This window comes from Nicotiana tabacum, chromosome 3 (assembly GCF_000715075.1).
Source record: "Nicotiana tabacum cultivar K326 chromosome 3, ASM71507v2, whole genome shotgun sequence".
NCBI lineage: Eukaryota > Viridiplantae > Streptophyta > Magnoliopsida > Solanales > Solanaceae > Nicotiana > Nicotiana tabacum.
In genome coordinates, this window is record NC_134082.1 from 165,644,187 (window position 1) to 165,666,062 (window position 21,876).

The 21,876-nt window shown below is 32.0% G+C and overlaps 2 protein-coding genes across 2 annotated transcripts; both read left to right on the forward strand.

Moving 5' to 3' along the window:
* Positions 1-5,826: 5,826 nt before the first annotated feature.
* Positions 5,827-10,162, forward strand: LOC107825034 (putative F-box protein At1g32420). Its single transcript, XM_016651867.2, has 2 exons — positions 5,827-7,201; positions 9,876-10,162. Exons 1-2 carry the CDS (start codon positions 5,973-5,975, stop codon positions 9,946-9,948), a joined length of 1,302 nt encoding a protein of 433 aa, XP_016507353.1. The 5' UTR covers positions 5,827-5,972; the 3' UTR covers positions 9,949-10,162.
* Positions 10,163-18,048: 7,886 nt separating this feature from the next.
* LOC107825036 (F-box/kelch-repeat protein At3g23880-like) lies at positions 18,049-21,508 on the forward strand. Its single transcript, XM_016651869.2, has 2 exons — positions 18,049-19,343; positions 21,358-21,508. The coding sequence occupies exons 1-2, from the start codon at positions 18,142-18,144 to the stop codon at positions 21,389-21,391; spliced, it is 1,236 nt and encodes a 411-aa protein (XP_016507355.2). The 5' UTR covers positions 18,049-18,141; the 3' UTR covers positions 21,392-21,508.
* The last annotated feature ends 368 nt before the right edge of the window (positions 21,509-21,876 follow it).

Sequence of the window (21,876 nt, forward strand, 5' to 3'; positions counted from 1 at the left end):
TCACATTTTCTCTGATTGCTTTTTGGGAGGGCATGTCGAGGATGCCAGTCAACATGTTTGTTAGCCAAGCCTCAAGTAGTTTCTTCATTGCCGATGGCGCCTCTTCCGTTGTGGACATGGAAGCCCCTTGACCACGGGACGTTGTGATGCTACTGTGAGGGAGGGGTGAGCCACTTCACCTAGGAGAGGCATTTGGCATTACATCTTCACCCTCCATTTCAGAAACCTCATTAATGGTATTTAAGAGGTTGGTGATGAGATCGACCACTGCTTTCATCCTTACCTCTCTGTTACCTGCCATGTTAGATTTGTGTGTACAAGAGAGTAGGGGGTCTTTTCATATTTTTTTTGTGGCTAGTTATAGATCTAGAAGAAACTAAAATTTTAACTAGGAAATCCCCACAGACGATGCCAAATTGTTTGACCAAAAATATAGATCTTTGATTAAACTGATTAAATGAGTATGATGAAGGGTAAATCTTAGTTAACAATAATAACCTCAGATCTATAATGATTAATGAGAATAACATAGAGCGACGCTAACATAAGATCAAATGCAAGAAGCATTCAATGTTTTAAGACCATTAGTGAGGAGTAAATACAAAGCAATAAAGTAAATAAAGAAAATGTTTAACCTAATATTGAATAAGGTGGATGATCCTCCTTCTAACAATGATGAATGATAGATAAAGGTCAGAATGTTAGGACCCTTCTCAGATCTGGTGGAAAAGGTGTAGAATAATAGAAGATCGAATCTCTTTAGAAAGGTAATATTTGTATTCTATCTAGAGAGAAAATTTGCTTTTCATATAGTGTTCTTATCAGAGAATATTACATGCCTATCACCTGATCTCTCGTTCTATTTATAAGGGACATACCCCCAGGTAAACCTAAAAGTACAAACAAAGAGAATATTTAATGAAATATTCCCTCAAAATAGTCGTTACTGCTCCTTCTGACACTTGACCTCGGTCATGATCGACTGCTCGGCGGTGAGTTCCATTGATTATTAGTCGACATCGGCCAAATTACTTTCAGTAACACCACTTTATGTCGAATATCCTTAATCGGATTTTGACCCAGACAACTATCACATTTTATATGGCATGATTCAGATTTCGAAAGTCAATCTTTTTAAATTTGACTATAAATTCGAACATAGAATCTTTAAATTTTTTGAAATAAAATTTATATATTTATAAACTTCATAAAATACTATAATTTACAGTAGTTAACATTCTTTTTTATTTTTGTGTAGGAAATTTACTAATTAATACAGGTCAAAACGAAATATATTCCGTATTGATACACGAGGCAAGACTCTTTCCCACCAAATTTGATATATAAAATATATAAAGTTGAATTTACTCCTATATCAGGGATGAAGATGGCAAAAGATATCAATATGAGAAACTTTAGAAGCCTTTCTTAGTGAAAATCTCAATAAAATAGTTGCAAAATCATAAAATTTAGAATAAACTTCAAAGAGTCACAAAAGTAACTCTTCTTTCACATACAGATTATAAATAAATTACTTAATAATACTTTCTATAACATCAAAATAATTTTCTTTATGTAGTCATATTGTTCTACTCATATAAAAGTTAAGTATTACTTCATATAATAGATTGTAAATCTTTTAATACGGCGAAAGCAACCATAACCCAGGGGCAACCCATCCATAAAACAGGTAAAGCAACTGCTTTAGGCCCTACTTTTGTGGAGGTTCCATTTTTTTTTTACACCTAATAGGCTATATATAAATTTTTAAATTTTTTTTATGTGAAATGATTTTTTTTTTTGATTTCTTTATTTAACAAATAAGGAGATGAAGGATTTGCAACTGCTTTGATTTCTGCCAAGAAAATTGCATTTGAAATTAATATCGAACCCGAATTTCATAAGAAACGTGTAATATATAGGAAGAAACAATTTGAGAAGAATATTAATAATGAAATCTCAAAATCTCTCGAAGAGTTCTTTATAGTTCATTACTTTTTATACATACTCCCTCTGGTCCATAATAAATGACTTTTTAACCTTTGTTGTGCCCCTTAAGAAAATACTGACCCCTAGAACAAAAATGTATTTTGACTAAATTATCCTTAATTAAAATTTATATGTTGTTAACTTGGCATATTGAGATATGTAAATAAGGGCAAATTTTGAAAAAATAAAGTTAATTCCTTCTCGATTATATAAAAGGACACTTATTTTGGACCAAAATAATAGCCAAAAAAGTCATTTATTATGGACCGGAGAGAGTAGTAGACAAGGTTATTTTTTCACTTTAAAATAGATTTGAACAATTTGAGGCATATGAAAATATTTTTGATTTTCTATTTAGCGGTAAAAACTGAGATCACTTTGAAAAAAGATTGCTTCATCTTGAATGCTCCTTAAATCATAATAATCAACCCGATATTGATAGTTTAGACTTATTTTTTGTTAAAAATATTTTAAAAAATAGTAATTAGAAGATAACAATTTAATTGATATACTCAATCAAATAAAAAGATTTGATTATTTTCCAAATGCCCATATTACTTATAGAATAATGTTAATAACTCCTATTACCGTTGCTCCAGCGGAAAAAAAGTGTTTCAAAATTAAAATTGATAAAACATTACTTAAGATCAAAATTGTCTCAAAGATATTAAACAAATTAGCTATATTGTCAATTGAGAAAGACTTATTAAGAAATATTGTTATAAAAATTTAATAATAACTTTGCATCTAAAAAAAGTTAAAAAAAAATAGGTCCCTCGTATAGTTTGGCTTTAGGCCACGAAATTGGTCGGGCCGGGCCGCCCTGCCATAACCTCTAAATTTGTTCGACTATTTTAAAGAGCAGCACAAACTACTTGCAACATAAGATGAAAATATTTTGGGATGCAGCCTATAGTTTATATCCAAAGAACAAGGAATATACTTTTTTGATAAAGATAAAGAACACGGACTTTTGCTATATTTTTTTATAAAACCAAATAAAGGTGGGGCCATAAGGTAGCAAGAAGTAGAAGAAAAACACAAAAAATCATGTATTAGATGAATATAAAGGTTAATCCACAGCATTAATTATATATATAGAGCTTGATATTACCGCAGGAGCCGGAGATGGTGCCTTATTACAAGCTTTGGACAAATCTTTTCAAAGGGAGCTTATCAAAGAATCAAGATCTGGCTTGTTTTTATACAAATATTCTACCACATCCATATCAAAATAGTCCATAAACGAAGAGAAATAATTGTTTCAAGAACGTAATATTATTTTCTTCTTACTCAAGAAAGTACCACATATTACCTAATTACAAGACAAGAGAGCATCAAAATTACTAAGTGATGTGTATCAGCTTCTAATGAGAAATGACATTGTAGTCTCTTCATTTGCACTGCAGTAATCGTGGGGGGGAGTAGGAAAAGTTGGAGCAATAAATATTTTGAGACGTTTTTATTTCTTCTAGTTTTACTTTCTATACTTGTCCATTTTTGGTTATTTTATTAAATGTATACTTATATTTTTGTACAAAGAAATAATACTTGTTTGAAAGACAAAATAGTCATTTAGTTTTTGTTGGATATTTTGGTCTTTCAACTTGAAGCTTCGCACTATAATATAGTATGATATGATGATTATTAATTTCAGCCATCTTTATGTAATTACTGCTTCACCAAATTAATGAGATTTTAATTACTTAATTATAAAGCCAATTGATACCGCAACGTTTTCTCTTGCCCTTACTTCAACTTATTCTTTTCTTACAAAAGTTAACTTATTTTCTGCTACGAACTCTTTTAGTCGCTGAGTAAACTCCAATACTTGTTTCCCAAACACAAAAAATATTTAGATAGTTATTGATATTTGGAAAGTCCTACTATCTTTTTTTCAAACGAGTTTGTCAGAATATATGCCGGACATTTTGGAAACTTTAAATGAGCAAGCACTACCATTTTACGGAAAGAAATTCAAACGAAATACTACGTGCTTTAAATAGTATCCTTTTTAAGAAACCTACCTTAAGGAGCCTTGTTTAGTTTTTTTATAGCTTTGTTTAGTTCGTAAAAATCACCTTTAGGAGAATGGACACGTTGCTGCCTTAACCGCAAGTCCAGACAGTTATTCTCTCCGTTCCAATTTACGTGAACCTGTTTGATTGGGCATAGAGTTTAAGAAAAAACGAATACTTTTGTAATTTGTGATCCTAAATAAGTCAAAAAAGGACCCAGAGAATTTATATGGTTATAAAAGCTTTTCATTAATGATAGAATTAAAAGTTTAAGCTAAACTGTTTCCAAATTTAAAAAATTATTATTTTTATTCAAAAAAGAAATAAATTTACATAAATTGAAACGGAACGCCGTACAAAAGATAAACAGGGGAAGAGAATGTACTACGTGTCTTCTAATAATGCAAATATTGTTCGCACTAACTTAGATGCTCCTTTATCCTATTCTCTTCTTTGGCTAGTATAAAAGTGATTTTGGTTGATATTTTTAACCATAATATTTTTTATTTAGTATTACAAAATTGCTTTAATAAGATTCTTTTCCATTTCTAATCTTTAAGTTTATTTAACAAAATAAATTTCTATCCATTTAATTTAAGTTAATTTAAATTTTTACCGAATTAAATCCATAAAAACTAGTGAAAGCCAGTAATCTAATTAACAGGAGAAAAAATTTAAACGAGAAGGTCGTTATTATTCCGTTGTTAAGCAATCATTAGTTAGAATTGTCCTTACATCATCTCCAACCCTAACATCAAATTTCACACCAAAATAGTGTAACACCAAATTTACCCCAACCATTACACTATTTTTTACACCAAAAAAATAATATTTCTTCTCTCTTTTCTATATTATATTATTATCTTCTATTTAAATTTTATTTTTTATTTCCTTCAAACAAATACTATCTTTTTTCTTTTCTCCATATTTATTATATATAATTCACATTCACCACTTATATAATCATTTATTACAAAATTATTTTAAAGGATAAATCAACTAAATGTGACATCATTGATAAAAGATAATTAAATAAATATTACATCATAATCAAATTTAATTTAAGTACCACATAAATATTCAACTTTCGCGATGGAAAAGGCAAGTAACTCAAGAAATGAAGCTTCGAGACAAAAAGAATACAAAGAAGAAAATAAAATTTTATTGACGAACTTGAATTCTATTGACGATCCAAATCTTCGTGAATTTTTGCGACAAGAACAAAAACAAATAATCGATAAAAGAAGTCAACAATTTCAACAACCACAAGCACAACAATCTTCTACCACGTTCTCTCAGTATTTTGGTAATTTTGTGCACCTGGAAGGCTGGAAATGACATAGGGAATTACTAAACTTATGTTTTATGTTTTTTAATGTAATTTCAATTTTAATGTATCCTCCTTTGATGTACTTTAATTATAATGTATTTTAATTTTATGTATTGTTAATTTTCTTTTAAAAATTTTAGTTTTCACTTTTCAATTTAGCAACATTAGATATCTTACATTTGCATTTTTTATTTTTAAATAATGGTTATATTTCTTTGTATACAATTATAATAATAATAATAATAATAAAATTAACTTATAATTTTATATAAATATAATATATATACAAAAATTAATATATCAAAAAAATAGGATATAAAATATTTAATATAAAAATTAATTATATACATAATATATAATAAATTAAAAGTCCAAAAAAATAAAAAAAATAAATAAAATAATAATAAATTAAATTTGGTGTGATGGTGCAATACTATTCATACACTATAATAGCTTAAGACTTGGTATTTCATTGGAGCGAAAAAACACCAAATTTGGAGATGCCCTTATAATATCCACAAATTCTCTTTCGCCTTGTTATAAGCAGAGCCCTTTTCCCCTCTCCTTTACCGGCTCTCCGTGTCGATCACAAAGGCTTTTCTTCATCTTCAACCTCCAGCTACTACCCAGCTAAAATGCCGCCCTCTAAAGGCAAAGGAAATGGGAAAAAGAAAGGAAAAGGGAAAGGGAGCTCCAAGAAAACAAAAAATACACTTTCAGACCCAACATCCAGCTGCATTTTCCCTAGAGAAATCATCTCCAATATCCTTTCTCGTCTCCCTGTGAAGACCCTTTTACGATTCAGGTGTGTTTGCAAGCCATGGCAGAAGCTCATTTCCAAACCCAACTTCATAGCCACCCATTTCCGCCATTCCTCTTCTTTGCCGAGTGCCCCCTGTACTTCACCCATTTTTATACATACTCGCCATTTCAAGTCCTTTGATCATGTCCTCTCGCTATTTGACCCGCACCCTGAATCATCACCAGTTGTGGAACTGGATAGCCCTTTTCCTTCCTACTTTCAGGATATGTTGGTTGTGGGTTGTTGCAATGGCATTGTATGCCTTTCTCAGCCACCTTGGGGTGAGATGATTACTCTTTGGAACCCAGCTATGAGGCAGTATAGGACGATAAAGCTTTCAAAGACCAAACCCCTTATGGGAATTCACTCTTGTGTTTCCGTAGGGTTGGCTTATGATTCTCAAGAGAATGATTTCTTGATCTTGAGTCTCTTGTGTTTCAGACCAGCTGAAACTAGAGCTCCGGATGAAATGGAAATGTGTTCGACTAAGAGTTTCAGCTGGAAGAAGCTGAAAAATGAGGTGGGCTTTCGTGTTCTTGGGCTTATTTGCAATGTGATCATTAAAGGGGTACCTTATTGGAGAGCCATAGTAGAGGATGCGCATGGATCTCGTGAGGTGTTGGTGTATTTTGATGTGAGTAAGAAAGTATTTGACAAGTTACCTACGCCGGGAATAAGAGTGGGGACTAAGGGGTATCTTGTGAATTTAGAGGATTCTCTTGGTATGTTAATATGGGAGAAAACAGACAAATATAATGTTAATGTTTGGGTAATGGATGATGAAGATGGTTGGAGCAAGAAATGCAATGTTGGAATAACATTTGGTTTTGACAGAACATTGGGCTGTTTGAGGAATGGTGACATTGTAGTCGAGGATGAAAACGGGGTGCTGTTGTTTGATCCAGTGACTAGTTCAGTAAAGGCAAAATTCAGCATTGAGAATGCTAAGAAGGGCTCGTATGTGATTTTTGACTATTCAGAGAGCCTAGTTCTGATTGGAGGGATGCTACCAGTTAAGAAGGAAGCTGCTGAAGACAAATTAGCACGCGAATACCTCCTAAAGTACGGTGATCAACTTTTGTCTATATTTTAAGTTACTTCCTATTTGAGATGTTGTCCTTTGTTTTGTTCTTATCATGTGCATATGTTTAACCGACTGTGAACCTATGATGGGTTAATTTACTGTGTGAACTTACTCTATGATTTATTTACTTTATTCTATGCAATTAGTGGAGATGCTTATGAGTTGCTGCTGTGGTTTTGGAAAGCGCTTATGTCCAACTAAGAAGTTTTTCTTTCTGTCTTCCATCTGATAAATTGTGCTCTTGTAGTAATTTCATGGTGTGAAATCAGTTACAACATGAATTTCTGTCACTGCATGCAATTCTCTTATTTCCCCAGATAACTTTTCTTTTACATAAGATTAGCTTATATTATAATTCAAATATGTCATGAAGTGTCACTTTTGCCCTGCCTTGGTTTCCATTTAGCCTCTTTCAATTGCATTGGTTTCGAAGAGTTCTATTGATGTTGCAGACGAACTTACTATCATGCAAAAGAAAAACAGATTAAGAGAACTATATTTCCTCTCTTGGCCTCTTTAGCTTTTCAGCTTGAATTTGGATCCATTATGGAAAGTGTAAATACTAAGAAAAGAGTAACGGAAAACAAGAAATCCACGATTAGGTCATTTTTTTCACACAAATGTGTGTGCTTATCTTCTTGTTATTGAAAATTTCTCACAGTTTTGATTCCTGTGACAGAATGAGTAGTAAGAGGAGACGGTATTTGCAGCTATTCGTTTGAAGCATCATGAATATCTGGAAAAAGCTACTCTCTTTATGTCCCCATATTTTTGGTGTTACCTTTATACAAGTGCCTGTGTAAAGATAATTCTATGTCTTCTTTCTTTATCTAGAATAAATGTGCTTCCTTTTCTTTGTTATATGGAAGTGGGTTGAAGCTATTTTCTCCCTTTCATGTCTTGCATAGTGGGCATTGTTTGAAAAAGAAGTAGGCTTGGCTTCAAAGATGCATCGTGTGTGTCTAGAGTGTTTCCAGAAGATCCTCCCAACTTCCCTGTTCACCCCATTTATTTTCTAACAATATAAAATCTTCCCTTTTGTCAGTAGAAACATTTTAAATGATCAGAGAAACATTTCAGCTTTTGTAGTATTTTCTTGTTGGAGCATCAGTTGTGTTGAGGTCAATAACCAATGATTTCATTATGAAGAGACAATTAGGTCAATAGACGTAGTAATATGATTGCTAGATCCTTGAAGTTTTATATCTATATGCTGATATAAAATTTTCTATTTACTGATGCTATAGGACTCTGAGGCATCTGGTTCCATAAGCATTCTAACCATTATGTACGTGTAAGAAAGAGCAGGAAAACATAGTTTCTCTGAAATAATGCATTTGGATTGCCGGATTGCACTAATTAACAGAACCAAGGCTTCAAAAGAAAACTAATAGAATCATGTCCTGTCAGGGATTTGCAACAATTCTGTTACCTTTTTAGTTAATTGCAGAGCTGTTGCGTTTTCAAATGTTCTTTTTCTTGTTTTAGGTTAAGTGTTTTAAAAAAAATCCTCATTTCCTCATTTATGAACTTTATACTTGTATATTCAAGTATGGATGTTAGTATGATAGATATTAATGTTGATGAACTAAAGCTTATGTTCAATGAAAGGCTTAGCTACTGGTGGAGTATGAGACATCCATATCTTAACTTTTCAATGCTCCAAGATATAGCTTCAGTTGACAGTCAGCATAAGAAGTCCTCTATTCATATGAAACAATTTCCTTTTCATTTAATTATTTTCTAATTCAAGTTGTTCTCTTTGGGCTTTCTCAGCTTGAATTTCCAGCTTCGTTTTCCCATAGCTTATAAGCTCCTTGGTTGACTTGTGTCTTGCAATCTTCAATAAATGAATTCACTTGTCATAACTTTCAGATCTTATTCTAGACATAACATTCCTAGTTATTTGGTGCATGGTTTGAGGAGCATGTTTGGAGTAGAAATAAGTAGCGGCATGGACTGTAACAGAGGTGCTTCTGTTGGAAATATGATTTTGATTTTCTAGAAATTAAGTTTTAGGTTTATGTATTAGCATTACCAATGGGATGCTTACAATTTCCAGGTACATTATCTTTTAGTATGACATAGGTTCATTTTTATGTTTCAAGGTGATCAAGAAAAGTATTTAGTAGATGTGAATCCAGTGGTCCACTTTGGCACCTATAAAACCCCTTAGTTGATGTTGTTATGTAATAGTGAAGTAGTTAAATAGTATCAAGAGAGTTCTTTATCTCCATCTTCCATTCTCTTTGTGCCTTGTGATATCTCATCAAGAGCTTAGCTTATATTTCAACAGCTACTAGTATGGAAATTCAGAAGGACAATGAGAGCATGCGAAGGACTTCCATTGGTGTTAATGTGGACACTACATAAAAACAGAAATAGGAGAGCATTTGAAAGAGTAGAAAAATCTTTGGTAGTATAGTTTAGTGGAACATTTTTGTCTCTGTCTATCTTTGGAGTAATTTTGATATTTAACTAGTGCTGATGAATGGATGCTATTTGGTGGGAAGCATGCTTTGTTGTAAGATGCTCTACCTGTTGTATATACCTTGTATGCGGGATTTCTCTCTCAAATCAATATAATTTTAACTTGATAAGAAAAGATAAACTCAGAGAAGATTACTGACATTCCTTTTCTTGATAATGCAGGGCTGGCATAAATATGAAGGTCTTTACCACTAAGAACCCTCAGCAGGCTGCCTTTGCTACTAGTATTGCATGAATGACATTTTGGCTGCCCCTTTTTTTTGCTAACATCGGAGATGACATGAAAAACTTTCTGACATCCTTTTAGTTAGGAAATACTAGCAATGTATGTAGTTCCTGGTCCCTCTCATTTTTATATTAAACAGTATAATTCATCTCCATTACTTTGTTGATCAGATTGTCAACTAGTATCTATTGCACATTGCGCTGATCAACTAGTACTTGATTAAGCAACAGTGGGTTCGTGTTTGCTTTTCTTGCATCTGCTTCATAACATCTTTCAGCGTGTTCCCTATGAGTGTTTTCTCATCTTTCTGCATTTTCCCTATTGACTGATTTCTTCAATCAATCCTTGTTCCTTCCCTCAAAATTTTCTTTTTTTGGTTCATAATTCTTTGACTATGGTTAAACTATACTTCTCTGAGTCATGAAAAAACCCTGTTACACGCAACATTTTAACAGTTAGAAGGTTCTGTAAAGCTTGTCATTGATGTTATCACAAAGTTTTTGTTCTTTTTTGCCAGTATGCGAACGAACGTCCTTATCTTTTTTCTCCAGTCTTATTACAATTTCAGCAATTCTCCAGTCCTTTTTTATTTACCCCAAAAAAGAAAAGAAAAAAACTGTATGGACAGCCAAATATAATATACTGTTAATTTGTCCTCTTGACAATGTTCGGAAGTAACATTGGGTCTACAAGTTCGTGTTTGGTTAATCATATAGTATATTCTTCTTTTATCTTAAATCTCCACCACCCTCTTACTTCCAGGCAAGAATCATCAAAGATAGTATATTTTTTTGTTTAACCATCTGGTATTTAGAATTAGATTTGTGCGAGGTAGTTCCATTAAGGGAGTATAGCGCACCCAACAAAGAAGTTCTTCATTTCAGGGTTTGAACTCGAAACATTTGGTTAAGAATAGTAAAATTTCAAAATTCCAATTCTCATGCCACATTTTTCGGAGATATAGAGCTAAATATTGTATGTTACTAATTAAAAGAAATTATACTTGAAGGAGAAGTAAGTGTTGGTATTTAGAACCATAGTGATTTTAGCTGTTGTTATTATGGACTCCTTTATAATACTTGCTTTACAGAACACAAATATTTGGTGTTATAAATAATATTAAGAGTGAATGGCCATATATTATGAAATTACTTAGGACCAAGTTAGTTAGTCATGAGCTAGTCTAGTTACTTGGTCACCAAGATTTATTACTTGACGACCAAGATAAGTTACTTGGTCTTTCTTATAAATAGGAGCCTTCTTTGGTCATTTGGATGAAATTATCAATAAAAGTTTATTAATTATCTTATTTTCAAAAGAGTTTGTCAGAAAATAAATGACCAAGCAGGCAAGCACTACTACTTTTACGAAAACAAAGTATACGTGCTTTAAATAGAGGAGTAATCCTTTTTAAGGAGCCTTATGTAGTTCTTAAAATTACTTTTAGGAAAATGGACACGTGACTGCCTTGTTACTGCAGACACAATAGACAATAGGGGAAGCGAATGTACTAGTTGTTTTCGGGTCGAGACAGAGACTGCAAAAGTCATTTTATTATTTTACTAGAACTATGTAAATCTTCAGTTAATTATTTACATAGAGGAGCCAAAAATTAAATTATATACGAGAAATAAGTTTGTTCGAAGTTATGTTTTTTTTTTAATAAGTTTGAAGTATCTTCAGTCCATTATTTGTTTTTTAAAATAAAATTTTATTATCTACTATGTTTTTCAATTTTTAAACAAATTTTTGAACCAAAAGAAACAATTTTTGAAAGATATGGTCGTAAGTCATTTAAACAATTCACCTCAATTTATACAATAAATCGAGTAATTACATATACGTATTATAACCTCTAGAGTTTTTATAGAGCAATTTAACTACAATAAGATTAAGATAAACTCAGTTGTAATAAATAACATCACATTATCGAAAAAACTCAAAGACATTCAAAGACAAAAGGAGAAAAAAACTATACTCATATGTATAAAAGCCTATCAATATTTTTCCATCGATTCAAAAGAATAAATAATTAAATACAAATGTTATACTTCATAGACAAATTAAAATTAAAAGCAATACTTTTGTTATGCTAATATGTCTTGTGTGTTGTCTTTTGACAAATAATTATCACTTCTAGAACTCTGCACGTAACTGCGACATACATCTATAGGGATATATATTGCCAATATATAGTAAAATAGTCATGTAAGTTTAAAGTTATCTACAGTCAATTGAAAAAATGAGTAATTCAGAACAAAAACCAAGCCAACATTCATTCAATAAAGAATGTCCTCTCTTTATTGAATAAACCAAGTCAACTGAAACCTAGATTTGGTTTCTTCCTCAAATCTAGGTCCTCTTTTTTTTTCCTTCTAAGTTTTTTGTTTACTTTTAAATATAACATATCCGTTTTTCTTACCATTTCAAGCTGTATTCGATGTCAATCTTTATGTCTGCCTCACATTCTCTTACTTGAAGAGACTCGAGCACTATGATTTACTCAGGAACATAATTTTTTTTTTACCATTCTACTCGTTTAGACCTATGAATCGTGCAGTCGCCAACCTTTTCATGCTAACCCCATAAGTAATAGGAGTACTTTGATTTTCTTTAACTATAATATTAAATAAGACTTCTACTTATAAGAATATAGGTAAGAGTTATTAAAATCGCTTTCATACTTGTAGAGTTGGTATGCTTGTAGAATTTTCAATTATAGGTAAGACATGATATCCCAAATAGCTGAATTATCGGAACTCGCTTAAGATTAGAAGTCTATGTAATTAAATTCATATTAGGCAAAGTTTCACACATTATAATTTTATCCAACATGAAATTATTTTGTGAAGAAATAATTTATCTTTCGAAAGATATAAAAGTCAATTAAATTTTGAGGATATTTTTGCCGATCAACTGTTTTTAATATTGTGCTTTTATAATAATAAGAAAAATTATACATTAAAATGCTAAATTTTTAACTCAATTACATAGAACATAAATAAAGTATACAAAAAGTCACCACACAATTATTACGAATCAAATAATGCATGATCACAGAAATTTTACACAAGTACCTACCAATAATTCAAAATTAAAATTATATTAAATAAAATAAAAGTTAATAGGTTATACAAGTTTTGATAGTCAAAGAAAGAGAAGCGGAGAAATTAGAGTGGAAACAGTTGCAACTGAACTGGGAAAGGTTTCAAATTCATAGGGAAATGACCCAAATTCAGGTAGGCAGAAGTTTAGTTGAGTTCAGAGTTCGAAATATTTTGTGAAACTAAATTTATAATTCTATCCAATATGGATTATCGCTTTGAATGAATTTAGCCTTGTAAGGGCATAATAGTCGATTAATATTTTAAGAATTTTTTGTCGTTCAATATTTAGCGTGAAACATTCGTGCTTTTATAATAATTAGTTTCTATAAACGTGTGTTGCACGTAAATTTTTAGCCAGTTAATATTTCGGGAATATTTCAATCGTTCAACATTTAGTGTTTAAAATTCGTACTTTTATAATAATATAGACTAGTTTCTATAAACGTGTGTTGCACGTTAATAATGACATATAAGGGTTTTGTCAATTATATATATAAAGAAATAAAAAATTTATTCTTCACAAAAATTATATATATACATGAAGAAAAAAACAATATATAGAGCAATTGACATGTAAAAATGCAGCAATTATTTAAATTTTGAAAACCAATATTTGGCGTACCACTTGAATTAAAATTGATAGAATATCATCTGAATACAAAAATGATCAATTTAGTCAAGCTAGATAATATTACTATGTACGTATAGTTTAGAAATATACAACATGATCATATCTTACCTACGACTTCTTTATAAACAACATTTTTTGTAGTTTTTCTCTTATGACTGATTGGTTGCTCCATCACAACCCAAAACTCTTACTGTTATTGGTATCTCTCTTGAAAGTGCAATATATTATTGCTCGTGCTAGAAAGCATGTTGCAGCAAATACAATCCATCATTTGGAATTGTTTGACCTTGTGTATTATTATTGCAAAACACAAGCGTACTGAAAATTATTTTTTGATAAATTTTAAGAAGTTAGGTGAAAGTTTAATTGTGGGGATAAATATATGCTTGGAAGCACATCAATCCATCATGATTTTTGCATGTATGATATTATTATCAAAACCTCTATATACCATCACTGTATTACATAAGATACTTGACGGATATAAGTTTCTTAGTAGTATAATGGGTGTATTTTTCTTCAAAATCAGCATATGTCCAATGGAAGATCAAATATGACTTTGTTTGTTCTATGCATACACGACACTGACATATATAATTTTTTTGCTCATTTTGTTTTTTTGATCTCATTTAACATATAAAATAATGAATTTCACAACGAATATCTATGGTGAAAGGCCATTTGGTATTGAGAACGTTTGGCTTTAATCAAGGAACTTGGTAATCAACATCTCATTTAGTTGATCAACATATTTATTTCTGCTAGCTAAGATAGCTCTTTCCTTGATGTACTTTGCACACCTTTCTATTTTATTTAGTGATGAAAATATTTTCCTTATTAAGGAATTTTCACTACTACTATAACCATTGGGCTTGACAACAAAGTATTCCTAAGGAACTACCAAATCATCTTTTATATTAGATACACTTCTTTCCGCTTCCGACATAAATCAAGAAATCACAGAATACTTGATTTAGATTTACTCTCATATTTCTTATTACCCGAATCTTTATCATTTGAGGTCATAAGTATGATTTAACCAAGCCAATACTTATAGTCTCTCTTGCGGAATTTTAAACTATTGGTAGTACTTGACGGAAATTACCTCCAAAAACTATTGCTTTTTCACCAAACGATTTATCAACATCCACTATATCTCTAAAGCTCTTGTAAATTATTCTGACCGTCTAACACCACGCCATGTGCACTTCATCCCATATTATCAACTTTTATTTCCTTATCAATTTAGCACCACCACTATGCTTTGACATATTTGTTATGGGCGTTTCAATTATTTCAAGAGGTATGTCGAATCTAAAGTGAGTCGTACGACCCTCTACACCATTTCATTGACGTTGCTAATATTATCATGCCTCTTGATCTAATATTTACAAATAATGCACGATATAGGAATATATTTTCAGTTCTTCTAGAGCCATCTACAAAAAACAACCTCGTTCTATGAATAATCGATTATTTGTAATATAGTCTTGAAAGTTTATTCTCATTCAGGATTTAGCTTTAATTATGCATTGAAACCTTCCTCAGGCACTTATATGGCCTTTTTTCAATAATCTTTGTGTATTATGATGTATAATAATGTTCATATATAAACAATAACTATTTCGACATGCACAAGTTATTTAAGTTATTATCTTGAATAATTCTTTTTTACTTTAGAAACTATCTCAATTAATTACCAAAAATAAAAAAGGGAACTCCAAGTTAGTGGCAAAATATATATATATATATATATATATATATATATATATATATATATATATATATATATATATATATGTGTGTGTGTGTGTGTGTGTGTGTGTGTGTGTGTATGTATGTATGTATGTGTATATGTTTTTTTTCTTTTAGATTTTGGATTTAATATTTTCTTCGTACAGTAGTGATAGCAATAGAGTATAAAGAATATTATATTTGAAAATAGAATAAATTTGAACGGATGAAAAGCCAACAAAATATTACACGTGTGATTGATATCAAAATCGATAAGTTAAAGCAAAGGTAACTTAGCTGATAATATGGCAGGGAGTCTTCTAAAGAAAACAATGAAGCTAAATTAAAAAAAAAAAAAATGGAAGGGACATCCTTCATACATTCATATTAGCACGATTTAGTTTGTTTATACAAGTCTTCATCCATATGTATATTATTTCCAGTTATATTCTTTTCTTGTGAATTCTAACATTAAAAAAAGCTATTTTGGTCCACCAAAAAACATGCATTAAAGCTAGACCAATGATTTTAAACTTTTACGATTAAATTTGAATCCTTGTGGAATTAACTTGAGTGATTAAGGAGCTAAGGAAAATCTTTGGTCCTTTCATTTTGCTTTCACCCAGCTGATTTATTAATATTCAAAGTAGCAAGTTTTTAGCTGAAATTAATTTCTCAAATAAAGGAGAAAATCAAATATAAGAATTTTATCTACACAAGTACTTTTAAGGAATAATTTAATCCTCAGAGGATTATAGAGCGATATCTCATTTTTTGCTTTGGAAAATTGATCAGCTAGAGTTTTTATAAATTTGTGATTCATGTATTCTAGAGAATAGATTATTTAGTATAAAAATTAGTATGTTAAAAAATATTTTTCATATTTTAAATACTCCTATCTTAAGTTTATTTAAACAAAATAATTATTATTCATTTAATTTAAATATAAATTTCTACTAAATTAAATCATTTAAAAGTAAAATGCAAGTACTCTAATTAAGACGATATCGTCCTTATTACAAAAATTATTTAAGACGAGATGGTGCCAAATAAGTAGGAAAAGAGGACTATTCCATTGTTAAACAACCATTAATCTGAACGTGTAAGTATACTAGGAATCACACTCTACAATTTGATTCAAATTTATGAACTTCAAGTTATTAAATTTACTTCCAATGCGACGAAATACACTTATACTACTCGGATTGACACCAAATTTTACGTGTAAGTCTTAAATAACATTGCGGAAATATTCTCGATTTTGGAATTCCGTTCGGACCTCGATATCACAAAACCCGCTCCAAATCAAATTTAAAGAACTTCTAAAATCTTCAAAAACCAACTTTCACTATTATGCGGTAAAACGCTCCCGTGTCATCCAAAACCTGATCCGGATATACGCCCAAGTCCAAAATCATCATACGAACCTATTGGAACCGTCAAATCCGGATTCCGAGGTCGTTTACTCAAAATGTTGACCGAAGTCAAACTTGACCTTTTAAGCCAACCTTAAGGAACCAAGTGTTCCGATTTCAACCCAAACTCTTCCAAATTCCGAACCAACCATTCCCGCAAGTCATAAATCAGTTAAAACAAGTACGAGGAGTCTTATTTAAGAGAACGAGTTTCTAGAAAGCAAAACGACCAGTCGGGTCGTTACAATATTTTCTACACACAAATAACAATAAGAAAAGTTATTAGGAATAGAAACCGAATCTCCTTTTTTGCATCTTTTGTTCTTGTATAAATTATGCTTTTGTTTTCTCATTTTTTTTTTCTTTCAGTGACAACATAATCCAATACTCCTATTAGTCAGGCTTTTATCTGCTAGGACAATACGAGGAGAATTTTTTTATTTTTTGAAAAAAAAGAGAGTTGTAGGCTCTAAAAGTAATAGTAATGAAGGAAAACTTAGTACCATGAAAAGAGATATTTTCTTCTTTTTCATTTTTTAAATTGGGATTAATGAAGTAATTAAGTACATATCAGATAATGTGCTTAATACATGATTTTTGTTTATGGGTAATATGCCAACATAATCTTGCTTAGAATAGCCTAGAAATTCAAAAGTCTAAAAGACAGACTAAATTTCATGAAGTCCTGAAAATAATAAAGGGAAAGAAAAGTTTGTACATAAACGATAAAAGCTTACTAATAAAATGTAAGTATTTGTTAGAATAAAACTATTTAAAAATTATATATATATATATATATATATATATATATATATATATATATATATATATATATGTGTGTGTGTGTGTGTGTGTGTGTGTGTGTGTGTGTGTGTGTGTGTGTGTGTGTGTGTGTGTGTGTGTGTGTGTGTGTGGTGATAGCAATAGAGTATAAATTTGAAAATAGAATAAATTTTTAAATACTCATATCTTAAGTTTATTTAAACAAAATAAATTATTATCCATTTAATTTCTACTAAATTAAATCATTTAAAAGTAAAATGCATGTACTCTAATTAAGACTATATCGTCGTTATTACAAAAATTATTTAAGACGAGATGGTGCCAAATAAGTAGGAAAAGAGGACTATTCCGTTGTTAAACAATCATTAATCTGAACGGGTAAGTATATATACACAATTGCTTTTCAGTTTTCACCTTATATCCAAAACCCTCTAAAACCGTTTTCCTCTCTTCTCTGTCCAAATCCTCAGTTCTTCGTGTCGATCACAAAGGCCTTTCTTCATCTTCAACCTCCGGCCACTTCCCAGCTAAAATGCCGCCGTCTAAAGGCAAAGGAAAGGGGAAGAAGAAAGGTAAATCCAAGAAAACAAAAAACAGAGCTCCAGACGCAACATGCAACTGCATTTTACTAAGAGAAATCATCATTGATATCCTTTCTCGTCTCCCAGTGAAGACCCTTTTACAATTCAGGTGCGTTTGCAAGCCATGGCGAAAACTCATTACCAAACCCAACTTCATTGACGCCCATTTCCTCCATTCCTCTTCTTTGCAGCCCAGTACCGGTTCTTCACCCATTCTTTTACACACTCGCCATCCCGAGTCCTCTGATCATCTACTCTCACTAATCAACATGTCCCCCGAGTCATCATCAGTTGTGGAACTTGATAACCCTTTCCCTTTTTTCTTGCAAAATATGGTGGTTGTGGGTTCTTGCAATGGCATTGTGTGCCTTTGTCAGACACCTTTGGGTGATGCCATTATTCTTTGGAACCCAGCTATGAGGCAGTCTAGGAATGTGCCGCTTTCGAAAAGCAAACCCATTATTGGAACGCAATCTTGTGTTTCCATCGGATTGGCGTACGATTCACAAAAGAATGACTTCTTGGTCTTGAGTATTCAGAGTTTCGGACCAGAAACTATGATTGCGGATGAAGTGGAAATGTTTTCAACCAAGAGTTTCAGCTGGAAGAGGGTGCCAAATGAGATGGGGTTTCGAGTTCTTGGGCTTTCTTGCAATCTGATTATTAAAGGGGTGCCTTATTGGACTGCTCTGCTTTCGGATGCGCATGGGTCACGTGAGGTATTGGTGTGTTTTGATGTGAGCAAGAAAATATTTGACAAGTTACCTATGCCTGGAGTGAGACTGGGGATTCAGGGGTATCTTGTGAATTTGGAGGATTCTCTTGGTATATTAATGTGGGATAAAACAGACAAATGTAATGTTGATATTTGGGTAATGGATGATGAAGATGGTTGGAGCAAGAAATGCAATGTTGAAATGTTATTCGGGTTCGACAGAATTATTGGCTGTTTGAGGAATGGTAACATTGTTGCTGAGGATGAGAATGGCGTGTTGTTCCTCTTTGATCCGGTGACTAATTCTGTTAAGGCAAAATTGTGCATCGATAATGCTAATAGCGGTTCGTTCATGATTTCCAACTATTCAGAGAGCTTAGTTCTGATTGAAGGGATGCGACCAGTTAAGAAGCAAGCTGCTCGAGATAAATTAGCACGGTGATCAACTTTTGTCTTTTCAATTATATCTTAATTAGTTACTATGTGCTTGCTTTGTGTTGATTGTCACGTCTGATCCCACTTTGAGATGTTGCACTTTTGCTTTGTTCTTATCCTTATGTGCTTATGTGTATGTTATGGGCACTTGGTGAAACAAAGCAGATTGACTGTGAATCTGTGATGCATTAGTTTACTACGTGAACTAACTCTGTGATCGTTTTTACTTAACTCTACGCAATTAGTGGAGATGTTTTTCAGTTGCTGCTGTGGTTCTGGAAAGCAAATATGGCCAACTAACAAGTTTTCTTTTCATCTCCCATCTAAGAAAGTGTATTTTTGTAAATAGCTTTGTGGTGTGGAATCAGTCACAATATAAATGTCTCTCACTGTATGCACTTTCCCAGTCCACTTCTATGGTTACTCAGCCAAACAACTTCTGGATTACTAGTTGAAATTGGCGGAAATAAGGGGAATAAATAGAGATGCCACATGATATTGCAACTCAAAATAAGAGAAACTTTCTTTTAGGGTGGCTTACATGTGCACATAGAAGTATGAAAGAAGAGCTAAAATGCTTCCTTTTCGAGTCCCACTTGAAAACTATTTTCTTCCTTTCATGTCTTTCATAGTGGGAATTGTTTGAAAAGATGTAGGCTTGGCTTCAAAGATGCATCGTGCGTGTCGTGTCGAGAGTGTTTCCAGAAGATCTCAACTTCCTGTTCACCCCATTTATTTTCTGACAATACAAGATCTTCCTTTTTGTCAACCGAAACATTTAAATGATCAGAGAAACTTTTCAGCTTTCGTTTTGTTTGCTTGTTGGAGCATCAGTTGTGTTGAGGTCTATATCCAATGACTTCATTATGAAGAGACAACTAGGTCAATAGACATAGTAATATGATTGCTAGATCCTTGAAGTTATATATCTATCTGCAGATATAAATTTCTATTTGTTGACACTGTAAAACTCTGAGATAGTTTGTTCCATAAGCATTATACCAATTACTTGTAAGAAAGAGCAGAAAAACATAGTTTTACTGAAATAATGCATTTGGATTGCTGGATCGCTCTAACTAACAGAACCAAGTCTTCAAAAGAAAAGAAAAAACTAATAAAACCATGTCCTATTGGTGATTGCAACAGTTCTGTTACCTATCTAGTCAATCAAGCCAGAGGTTTTGCGCTTTCTGTTTCTGGTGCTCTTTTTCTTGTTTTTGGTGAGTGTTTTCCAAAAAATTCTTCATTCCTGATCCATGAACTTTTATAATTGAATATGCAAGTACAGATGTTAGTCTTATAGATGTTAGTGTTGATAAACTAAAGCTTATTATCAATGGAAGGCTTGGCTACTTGTGTCATTGCTAATCCATATTGGACGAGTGTGCACTCTCTTAATGTAGTGCGACACATCCATATCTTTGCTTTTGATAGCTCAAAGATATAGCTTAAGTTTGACAGCTAGTGTAAGAGGTCCTCTCTTCATATGAAAGAATCTTCTTTTCATTTAATTATTTGCTCCTTCAAGTTGCAATCTTTCGGCCTTCTCACCTTGAATTTCCAGTATTGTGTTCCAATTGCTTATAAACTTCGTAGTCTTGCTATCCCGTCCTCGTCTTTCCTCCTTGGTTGACTTGTGTCTTGCAGTCTTTAATAAATGAATTGACTTGTAGTTACTTTGGGATCTTATTCTAGACATAATATTCTAAGCTATTTGGTGCATGGCATAGCAGAGGTGCTTCTGTTTGAAATATAATTTTGATTCTCTTGAAAGTATTAGGTTTATGTATTACTAGCAAATTAGCATTATGCATTGGACATTTAGAATTTCTGGATACATTATCTTTTAAATCTTTGCTAGTACGTTTAGTGGAACATTTTTGTCTTTGTATATCTTTGGAGTATTTTTGATATTGAACTAGTGTGCGGGATTTCTCTCTCAAATCAATATAATGTTGACTTGACAAGATTATATATTCGAAGAAACTTACTGACATTATTTTTCTTGATAATGTAGGGCTGGCATGAATATAAAGTTCACTACCACTTGACCCTCAGAAGCTTGACTTGGCTATATAGGATTGCATAAAAGACATTTTGGCTGCCCCTTTTTGCTAACATCGGAGATGGCATGAAAAACTTTTTGACATACTTTTAGTTAGGAAATACTAGCAATGTGTGTAGTTCTTGGTCCCTCTCATGTTCATATTACAGCATTAGCTACTTTGTATAAGATTGTCAACTATTTTGCACTGATCAACTTGTGCTTGAGTAAGCAATGGTGGGTTTATGTTTGCGTCTAATATGCTCAAGTTATCTTTTTTGCTTCATTAGGTCTTTCAGTGTGTTCCACGTGAGTGTCTTCACTCAATTTTTGTTCCTTCCCATAAGTAATTTTCTTTTTGATTCATAATTCTTTCCAAATGTGGGCTGTGGTGCGACTTGAATGTTCCTTTTGGTTTATAATTCTTTGCATATGTGGACTCTGGTGCGACTTAAATTGCTTTTTTAAATAGAAAGTGTTTTAAGAAAGAAA

Bases quoted from the DNA above. Each gene is read 5' to 3' on its own strand.
- LOC107825034 (XM_016651867.2), top strand. From the start codon at position 5,973: ATGCCGCCCTCTAAAGGCAAAGGAAATGGGAAAAAGAAAGGAAAAGGG. The intron at 7,202-9,875 runs GTACGGTGATCA...TTGATAATGCAG, and splicing joins GCACGCGAATACCTCCTAAA to GGCTGGCATAAATATGAAGG.
- LOC107825036 (XM_016651869.2), top strand. From the start codon at position 18,142: ATGCCGCCGTCTAAAGGCAAAGGAAAGGGGAAGAAGAAAGGTAAATCC. The intron at 19,344-21,357 runs GTGATCAACTTT...TTGATAATGTAG, and splicing joins GCTCGAGATAAATTAGCACG to GGCTGGCATGAATATAAAGT.